Genomic DNA, 10,166 nt, shown 5'->3' on the forward strand with positions numbered 1-10,166 from the left:
GTTGGGTCCTGGTTCCGACTCGGGAAGGAAGAGCGATGGCTCCTGATCCAGGGTTCTGAGACGGGGCCAGGGTTTGTGACCAGCCACCTCAGTGGTCCAGTCTCTCCCACCAGTAACACTGGATATCATCAGGTCTTCAAGGACTGCAGTCTGCAAACAAAGATGGTACAGAAAAGCATAAAGGTTTATATAAGAAACTCTTTACCGTACACAGAAACATGACATTATAAAATGTTAACCAGTCAAGCCCATCTCTAACACTGATTGAAGTACCTAACAATATGGAGCCATTGGATTGATTTTTTATGTTCAAACTCCGTCCCTGCAATGATACAAAAATAACCAAGTCAGTCAGGACAGTGTCAATTTCGTATTTAATTAAAACAAATCACATTTATTGCACAAAACGATATGTGACAAGTAGAATGACTTTTCTCATCATGGTAACACTGCCTTTTCTGTAAATCTGGTATCCTCCCTTTGATAAAATGAATGTTAAAATACTTTGGAAAATGTTTTACGTTACATTACACACAGCTTCACTACTTCATGTCAAGTAAACATGAATTAAGATACTATCATTATCTCGGCACAGCCAGAAGAGGACTGGCCATCCCACATATGCTCTCTCTAATTCTCTCTTTCTTTCTCTCTCTCGGAGGACCTGAGCCCTAGGACCATGCCCCAGGAATACCTGACATGATGACTCCTTGCTGTCCCCAGTCCACCTGACTGTGCTGCTGCTCCAGTTTCAACTGTTCTGCCTTACAATTATTCGACCATGCTGGTCATTTATGAACATCTGAACATCTTGGCCATGTTCTGTTATAATTTCCACCCGGCACAGCCAGAAGAGGACTGGCCACCCCACATAGCCTGGTTCCTCTCTAGGTTTCTTCCTAGGTTTTGGCCTTTCTAGGGAGTTTTTCCTAGCCACCGTGCTTCTACACCTGCATTGCTTGCTGTTTGGGGTTTTAGGCTGGGTTTCTATACAGCACTTTGAGATATCAGCTGATGTACGAAGGGCTATATAAATACATTTGATTTGATTTGACAAAGTTGTCACTTTTCATCAGTGAAGCATTTTTACAGACACCACCACACCAACCATCACCATATCATCTACTCTGTCTCATCATACTCATTCTTCCCTCAGTTCTCCTCATCCAGTTCTCTACTACATCCTAAACCAACAGAATGAACTATCTAGTACTACATTACATACTCTACACATGGGCCTGTGCATTTCCCCCAGACCCTCCTCACACCCCTCCTCCTTCACCAGCAGCACCTCCTCCTCCTGGAAGAGACATGTGACACAGACACACACTCCCTCAGGTAGGTAGGCACAGATAATAAACACACTTTCAATATGGAGTGTTTACCCATCCCCACTACATGAGTCCTGTACTGTAGTTACAGAATGACTTCATTGTTAAACCCATCATGGTGGACATAAATATCATGTGGGTAAAAACAAGTCAGTTATGATAAGTCAAATGTCATTATTGGTCAAACCTGACTAAACTAGTTTGACGTGTACAGTAGGTGTTTGTGTGTGGCTGTGTGTAGGTATATTCAGTAAGTATTGTAAAACGGCTAGCTGACGCCGTCTGAACCCTCATCCGCTAGTGACTTAAATGCCGAGTTGACTTAGGTCTGACCACAGGCGGTCCGGTAAGAACCAGGCAGATGTGTCCATATCAATGCTATTCGTTTCAAAGGAATGAAGGTGTGGCGGAGGTGTGTCAGCAGATGCCATATTCTGACCTTGACTTGATTCCCGCATAATTCCGCCACCTTTATGCACGAGGAAACTACGAATAAGGTCGAGCACACTTTCCGCTTCCAAGTGAAAAAAGCATCTACTTAATTTTTTCTAATAGAAATTACACCATTCTCCATGCACTGTCAGTTACAAATTGATAAGAGCTATTGATAACACCTAGGTAAATGAATAATCCGTTTGGATTGTAAATATAAATTACAATCGTTTAAGATATATTTTACCTAATGATCGCTGGAGATAAATGTGAAAACAGTAATATTTCAGCTAACTGAAAAGCATGTCAACATGACCGGTATTTCAACTTTTCCACAGTGTAGTATAAATCGCTGTGTCGTTATTCTGACTTTTAATTGTAGGCCTATGGCTTGATTTTGTAGGCATAATTTCATTACATTGTTAGTTTAGCTTCCATTCCTCTGCCATGTCTGTGTGGTTGTTCCTGGGGGTCGCTAGCAATAGTGGATTGTATTAGGCTAACGTATTACAAATTGCGCAATAATTTGGGACACGTAGCCTATTTGAATCATGGAACGCAGTTCCGTGATTAGGGAAGATTTATAGGACTATTGTTGAACTCCTGTTGCACACATGTTTCACCTTCCAATATTTCATGGAATAAACCATTTAATTTGGCAATTTTCATAACGAATCAAACCAATATTTTTGATTCACCAATATTTTTTGTGCGTAATAGGCTCTCCAAACCTGTTTATGTATGATTCATAAATACTTTCCTAACCCTAAATATTCTACAAGAATATATATTTTTAAATCTAACAATTGGTGCTGAAAAAGAGACGAATATGCATGTATTTAAATGGCTTTCTTTCATTGATCCCTAATATTCTGAACCATTCTCTCCGTATATTCTAATGAGTCGAGAAAATTCAAATTATTAAAGGTACACCAAATTTAAAGGGATGACTTTAGATAAATGTCCTGAAAACACGATTGATTGAAAACTCCACAAGAAAATCTGTTGGCCAGCCAGTTGGAGGGATTTCTGCGGTTGAATTAAATTGATTCAGCCCGCGCAAGGGAACCACGCCTGCAAAGCCTGTTACTCACCTGCATAAGGTACGTCTACCAACTACTGAGAAATGCGTAAGAAAAAGGTGTACATTACATAAATCTGAATCTGGCCCTTGGTCACCACCACACAGTTGCACATACATTTACACCATAAGTGATAATGTGGTTTATTTCAGATGAACACTTCTAGAAGAAACTCTGAAAACTTGGTCAACAGCCAAACTTGTCGTCTGTCTACAACTAAAAACACCAATAGGGCAGCGAACATAGCATAGCAAGGGGCTCTAAAGGTGTCAGCATGTTTCAGTTAGGCTTTAAAATACATTCGCTTGAAAAATGAGAAAAAAGCAGCAAAAGTAATGTTTGTCCATTTTGAAATGCTGTAGCCAGAATACAGTTCCTCAAAATAGTCAGAATTAATATAAGATAACTCAAGACATCGGTCATTAATTTTGACGTTTTTACCGATCTTAGTCGCGCAGTTTTACGTCTAAGATGTTTGATGCAGTATTTTTCGACGAAAACGAGTTGTCTCTCGTTGAACTACAACAGACCTTTATTGAAGAATCCCTACTGTTGACCAATCACTGATGAAGGTGCGTAGACTTCGGCTCCGAACTTCTGCTTGCCTCCAGAAAAAATGTGTGCCCGAACAGCCGAAAAAAACATTAACTGATGTCCAAAACTAACAAAAACGTCACCAAATGTCATAATTCACAAACTCTACCGAACTGTTTCGAGTGGGAAGCATGCGGGCACCTTCAGCCTGGTGGGCTAGGCAACTGTCTACCAACTCAGGCAGGTGGCTGAAATCTAAGCAGGGTAGGAGACTGCAGACCTGCAATGGGGCAGTTAACTTAGGGCCTAGCATGGCAGGGGGGCTCTAATCCTGGCGGGATAGGAAGCTGCACACCTAATAAGGCAGGGAGACTGAAAACCTGACTGCAAAGCAAACATTGGGCTTAGCAATGTAGGGTGCCTAGGGCCTGAAAGAGCAGCAAACTTAGGGGTTACTAGTGCAGGAGGCTGTGGACCTAGAACAGCAGAGGACTGGGGACCTAGCACTAAGACAGGAGTCCAGGAACCTAAGTCAGAACAGTGTGAACCTGCAACTAGGGCCAGAGACTGAAGACTGGGTACGGCCGGAAACTGAGAGCCTACCAAGAGAGCCTTTTTTCTGCGTCAGGGACTGGGAGACTAGTCATGATCGAGGGAAAGATGAACGGAGCGAAGTACAGAGAGATCCTTGATGAAAACCTGCTTCAGAGCACTCAGGACCTCAGACTGGGGTGAAGGTTCACCTTCCAAAAGGACAACGACCCTAAGCACACTGCCAAGACAACGCAGGAGTGGATTCGGGACAAGTCTCTAAATGTCCTTGAGTTGCCCAGCCAGAGCCCGGACTTGAACCCGATCAAACATCTCTGGTGAGACCAGAAAATAGCTGTGCAGCGACGCTCCCCATCCAACCTGACAGAGGTTGAGAGGATCTGCAGAGAAAAATGGGAGAAACGTCCCCAATACAGGTGTGCCAAGCTTGTAGTATCATACTCAAGAAGACTTGAGATGGTAATCGCTGCGAAAGGTGCTTCAAACAAAGTACTGAGTAAAGGGTCTGAATACTTTATATATGTAAATGTGATTTCAGTATTTCTATTCTCAATAAACTGGAAAAAATGTTGCTTTGTCATTATGGGTATTGTGTGTAGATTGTTTTCTCTCAATGTAATCCATTTTAGAATAAAGCTGTAACTTAACAAAATGCGGAAAAAGTCAAGGGGTCTGAATTGAATGCACTGTAAATGTAAGTCCATTATAATTTCTACAGTTTAGATTAGTCATTTTTATGTATATCGAGTTTGTTTCTCCCCAACCTAAGAAAATTATATAAAAAATGTTCCCTAGAGTATGCCCTCCTGATCTCTTCTCTTTTACAGGGCAGGTCCTCGTAGTCCCTCAGCAGCTCCCAGCTGGTGAGGGAGGTCACTACCTGACCAATGGTTGACTGTGTGATGAGAGAGGTGCGTAAGACCTCGCAGCTCATCTTCTTCTGGGACTCGATGGCTTCGTCCGTGTGTTGTGGGTGGTGACAACAGCCTCATGGCTTTGCAGGGCAGGATAACTCATCTGCCTCCTGGGCGCAGAATTTTATTCTGTTTTGGGCGCAGAATTTAATTATGTTTTGGGTAATGGAACATCTTAACCGTAGCCAAGTCAGAATCCGGCGAAACAAAGGACCATGTAAAAACGTCCATTCAAGTGCGTCCAGTTTGCTGGAATGGCCTTTTCTTTTTTTATACATGTTTATTGGTTATAAAGCGCTGCCTGGTGTTTTAAGAATATGGTGAGATCAGATGTGATGTATACTAAAGAGTCTCAATAAATGAAAAGTCCCATTTTGTGTTTATTAAACCAACCTTTTTTAAAGACACCATATAAAAACCACACACTAAAAATCTGCATGACCTTCATAAACTGCATTCATTTACTCATTAAAAGTATTGTGGGAAAAATATTCTGTACTTGAACATCATATATCCTACACAGTGCAAACACTATGAAACAGACCTTTCAGGCTTAGATATCACACGTCTGTCTGGATTCAATATTCTACCCAGGAATATTCAACACTGAAATTTGCTACTCTCTTTATTCCAAATGCATCTGTGGATCTTTTCTGCTGACACCAATTAACATTAATCTTAGTCTTTAATGCAGGGTTTGATCTAAATGTCAGAAGCTATTGAGTGGAATGGTTAATTTCTAGGTCAATCCGTGGAATGTTTTTTTTTCTGCTGGTGTATCCTCTGAGAACCTCTTCTCGTAGCGCATACTTTCTCCCGTATGGACTTATAAGTGCATGTTCAGTTGGTGTTGGTAGGAGAACCTCTTCTCACACTAGGGGGTTGTTGTTTTCTCCCCTGTGTGGACCCTCTGGTGCCTCTTCAGGTTGCCAGCCTGGGCAAAGCTCATGTGACACTGGGTACAGCTGAAGGGTTTTACCCCTGTGTGGACTCTCTGGTGCCTCTTCAGGTCACCAGCCTGGGTGAAGCGCATATGACACTGGGTACAGCTGAATGGTTTCTCCCCTGTGTGGACCCTCTGGTGGATCGCCACCTTCTGGGAGCTGCTGAAGCCTTTGTTACAGAACATGCAAAGGAACCGTTTCTCTTTACTATTTCCTGATGTGGCTCCCCCTCCCTGTGCTTTAGCCATTTGATCCTTTGAGTTCGATACCTGATCGAAAAGGTATTGTGAATCGGAAGATGCCATTGGCGTGGACAGTGGGTCGCAATCCCTGAGCGTGTGTAAAGGGGAGTGGGTTGCGACAGTTAGATTGGTCTCTAAGCTTTTTCTGTAGTCTAAGAAGTCATTGGTGTTGCCCTGTGAGTGTCCTTCTCCAAAGCGAGTCTCATCTGCATTCCATGTCAGAGGAGAGTCACCCTCCACTTTCACAGTCACCTCATCTATGACTATAACCTCCCCTTTCTTATCTAGGGACCCTTCAGAGTATACACTACTACTGTACTGGTTCCAGTCCCCTCTCATTGGATTAGTCTGTGTATCTAAGCCGACAGGCATGTCACCATGTATCATCTCTGTAGCGTATGAACAAGACGGATCATTGCCAATCTGTAACGTGTCTCCTAAGTCCTGATGGGACAGATCCATCCTCGGGCTCGGGTTACCATCAAGTAAATATTCTGAGTGGAGAGCGGGACAGCCCAGTCGCCCCTGACCCATTAAATTCTTGGTGTCGATCCCTGACTTGAGGACGGCATTCAGCGTTCCACCGACCTTCGTGATGCTGCGTCGGGTCTTTGGTGCCGCTGGGGCGGTGGTGGGGTCCTCCGTGGCTACAGGGGGCACTCCAGCCACTCCAGTCTGGATGTGCTCTCCTTCAGATCTCTCCAGCTTGACCCCAGGACCTGCAGACTGACACAAGAAGGGGGGGTTGATGGTATTTTTAAAATGTTATTTAACCTTTATTTAGGTAGGCAAGTCAGTTAAGTACAAATTCTTATTTACAATGATGGCCTACCCCGGCCAAACCCGGGTGACGCTGGGCCAATTGTGCGCCGCCCTATGAGACTCCCAATCATGGCCGGATGTCATTCAGCCTGGATTCGAACCAGGGACTGTAATGACACTTCTTGCACTGAGATGCAGTGGCTTATACCGCTGTGCCACTCGGGAGTAGAATTGGGTAACAATGTCGTAGAGAAGTCACACAAGCTCCCTTATGGCAGATAAATGAGGATGTACATGTAAGCAAGTGAATAGCTGATGGGAGCCTTTCTGAAATGTACTGTAATTTTGATGTAATACTATTACACTAACCTCTATGATGATAACTTGCTGGGTTGAGGTTCCACTCCCCTCATCAACAGTGATTGGTTGGTCATCGCTCCATGTATTGTGTCCTGCTGGCTTCACAAAGCTCATGTGGCCTCCAGTGAGATGTAATTCACCCAAGAGAGTGATTGGGGGAAAAGAGGTGATTAGGTTAGCTACTGTCAATGTTTAACGCTATATTGCAAGTAATCAGCGGAATTAGGCTATTTCATACTATCCAAAAACTAACCAAGACCCAATTATGGTTAAACATATGTGGTTAACGCTCTACATGTGTAGAGGGTAACGGGGCGACAGGCCACGCAGCCTCATGCAAAATGTACCTCTTGCAATTCCTCTGTATCGGTCGAGGATCTTGACACTACTGAAACGACTGGCGTTGACACGCTCTCGCATTGTCCTTTCTGCGCGCTCCCGTGCAACCTTCTTCAGTTCCAGTAGTTGTAGTTTCCTCCGCAATGCCCTGTTTTCTTTCTGGCTTTGAGTTATTTCCAAACGAAACACTGCATAGTCGTCGTCTACGAGTTTACAGATCTCTGCCACGGCTGCATTCGCTAGAACCTCCATAATGGAGGCTATTTGAGTGTGAAAAACCATAGCCATTGTTAGGTAACTTTAGCAACTAGCTAGTTAGCGTTACCTAGATAACATATATCAACCAAGTCCTGTCTCCAAAGCGAATTAAATAATACCTGGGGTAAGTTTGTGATGCTATGCAGTTAAATGAGTCATATTTTGAGTTGCAGGGTATTAATAAACGTCTAAATGACAACAAAAACGCAAACGTGGAAATAGTTTTTGGTCACGGCTTACTTCTGTTTACGTCGTCTTCTTTGAGGTTTTATCGACGGACTACACAAAAATGGTGTATTGTTGCCACCTACTGGGTGTGTTCAAACTGGGAGGTTTTAAAGGGATAGTAAATGCAAAATCAAAATTCGTGTCAAATGACCTTTAGCTTCCTTGAAGCTTCTGAAGGCCCATGATGACAGAATCCACAATAATACATTGTTGTACATATGGCTACAGCCTGGAGTTAGCATATTATAGGGTGTCCACCCACTAAACGCGCTGAGGTGATGAAATTTCACTTCCTTATGTTATAAAATTTACCAAGACAAATCTGATTCTTCATGTTCTATCTCGCTCAGTGGGGTCTGTAACATATCCGCCACCAATAAAAGACAATACTGTGCAGCCGTCTTCATCGACCTGGCCAAGGCTTTCGACTCTGTCAAGCACCGTATTCTTATCGGCAGACTCAACAGCCTTGGTTTCTCTAATGACTGCCTCGTCTGGTTCACTAACTACTTCTCAGATAGAGTTCAGTGTGTCAAATCGGAGGGCCTGTTGTCCGGACCTCTGGCAGTCTCAGGGTTCAATTCTCGGGCCGATTCTTTTCTCTGTATATATCAATGATGTCGCTCTTGCTGTGAGTGATTCTTTGATCCACCTCTTCTTTGGACACTGTGTTAACAAACCTCCAAACGAGGTTCAACGCCATACAACACTCCTTCCGTGGCCTCCAACTGCTCTTAAATGCAAGTAAAACTAAAAACATGCTCTTCAACCGATCACTGCCTGCACCCGCCCGCCTGACTAGCATCACTACTCTGGACAGTTCTGACTTAGAATATGTGGACAACTATAAATACCTAGGTGTCTGGCTAGACTGTAAACTCTCCTTCCAGACTCACATTAAGCATCTCCAATCCAAAATTAAATCTAGAATCGGCTTCCTATTTCGCAAAACAAAAGCCTCCTTCAACTCATGCTGCCAAACTTACCCTCGTAAAACGGACGATCCTACCGATCCTTGACTTAGGCGATGTCATTTACAAATTAGCCTTCAACACTCTACTCAGAAAATTGGATGCAGTCTATCACAGTGCCATCCGTTTTGTCACCAAAGCCCCATATACTACCCACCACAGCGACCTGTATGTTCTCGTTGGCTGGTCCTCGCTACATTTTGTCGCCAGACCCACTGGCTCCAGGTCATCTATAAGTCTTTGCTAGGTATAGCAGCACCCACGCGCAGCACGGGCTCCAGCAGGTATATTTCACTGGTCATCCCCAAAGCCAACACCTAATTTGGACACCTTTCCTTCCAGTTCTCTGCTGCCAATGACTGGAGCAAATTGCAAAAATCACTGAAGTTAGAGACTTATTTTGTGTGTTCTCTACTCTAACAATTAATCCACAGATACAAGGGGAAACCTTGTAGGGGAAGGGGAAACCTGGTTTCTAGTAATCTCTCCTTGTTCAGTCATCTTCTGTGGATTTTACAGTTGAAGTCAGAAGTTTACATACACCTTAGCCAAATACATTTAAACTCAGTTTTTCACAATTCCTGACATTTAATCCTAGTAAAAAAATGTCCTGTCTTAGGTCAGTTAGGATCACCATTTCATTTTAAGAATGTGAAATGTCAGAATAATAGTAGAGTGATTTATTTCATATTTTATTTCTTTCATCACATTCCCAGTGGGTCAGAAGTTTACATACACTCAGCTCTGTCCTCCTGGTGTAACTGAGTCAGGTTTGTAGGCCTCCTTGCTCGCACATGCTTTTTCAGTTCTACCCACACATTTCCTATAGGGTTGAGTTCAGGGCTTAATGATGGCCACTCCAATACCTTGACTTTGTTGTCCTTAAGCCATTTTTCCACAACTTTGGAAGTATGCTTGGGGTCATTGTCCATTTGGAAGACCCATTTGCGACCAAGCTTTAACTTCCTGACTGATGTCTTGCGATGTTGCTTCAATATATCCACAATTTTCCATCCTCATGATGCCATCTATTTTGTGAAGTGCACCAGTCCCTCGTGCAGCAAAGCACCCCCAAAGCATGATGCTGCCACCTCTGTGCTTCACGGTTGGGATGCTGTTCTTCGGCTTGCAAGCCTCCCCCTTTTTCCTCCTAAGATAACGATGGTCATTATGGTCTAACAGTTCTATTTTTGTTGCAAGATCGAATCCCTGAGCTG

The 10,166-nt window shown here is 43.4% G+C and overlaps 3 protein-coding genes across 3 annotated transcripts in view; all 3 read right to left on the reverse strand.

Annotated features, from left to right (window-relative positions):
- The window catches only part of LOC110498480 (zinc finger protein 184-like), a 350,017-nt gene that overhangs the window by 211,773 nt on the left and 128,078 nt on the right, over positions 1 to 10,166 (reverse strand). The gene's annotated exons all lie outside the window — the stretch shown is intronic.
- Positions 1 to 10,166, reverse strand: part of LOC110498492 (gastrula zinc finger protein 5-1) — an 89,768-nt gene that overhangs the window by 44,625 nt on the left and 34,977 nt on the right. The window lies entirely within an intron of this gene.
- LOC110498516 (zinc finger protein 583) lies at positions 5,202 to 8,400 on the reverse strand. Its single transcript, XM_036953799.1, has 3 exons — positions 7,501 to 8,400; positions 7,163 to 7,272; positions 5,202 to 6,757 (listed from the first exon to the last, which is right to left on the reverse strand). Exons 1-3 carry the CDS (start codon positions 7,778 to 7,780, stop codon positions 5,720 to 5,722), a joined length of 1,428 nt encoding a protein of 475 aa, XP_036809694.1. The 5' UTR covers positions 7,781 to 8,400; the 3' UTR covers positions 5,202 to 5,719.

The sequence above is a fragment of the Oncorhynchus mykiss genome, chromosome 19, assembly GCF_013265735.2.
Source record: "Oncorhynchus mykiss isolate Arlee chromosome 19, USDA_OmykA_1.1, whole genome shotgun sequence".
Classification (NCBI taxonomy): Eukaryota; Metazoa; Chordata; class Actinopteri; order Salmoniformes; family Salmonidae; genus Oncorhynchus; species Oncorhynchus mykiss.

Bases quoted from the DNA above. Each gene is read 5' to 3' on its own strand.
- LOC110498516 (XM_036953799.1), bottom strand. From the start codon at position 7,780: ATGGCTATGGTTTTTCACACTCAAATAGCCTCCATTATGGAGGTTCTA. The intron at 7,273-7,500 runs GTACATTTTGCA...ATCTCACTGGAG, and splicing joins ATACAGAGGAATTGCAAGAG to GCCACATGAGCTTTGTGAAG. The intron at 6,758-7,162 runs GTTAGTGTAATA...TTCTTGTGTCAG, and splicing joins AGCAAGTTATCATCATAGAG to TCTGCAGGTCCTGGGGTCAA.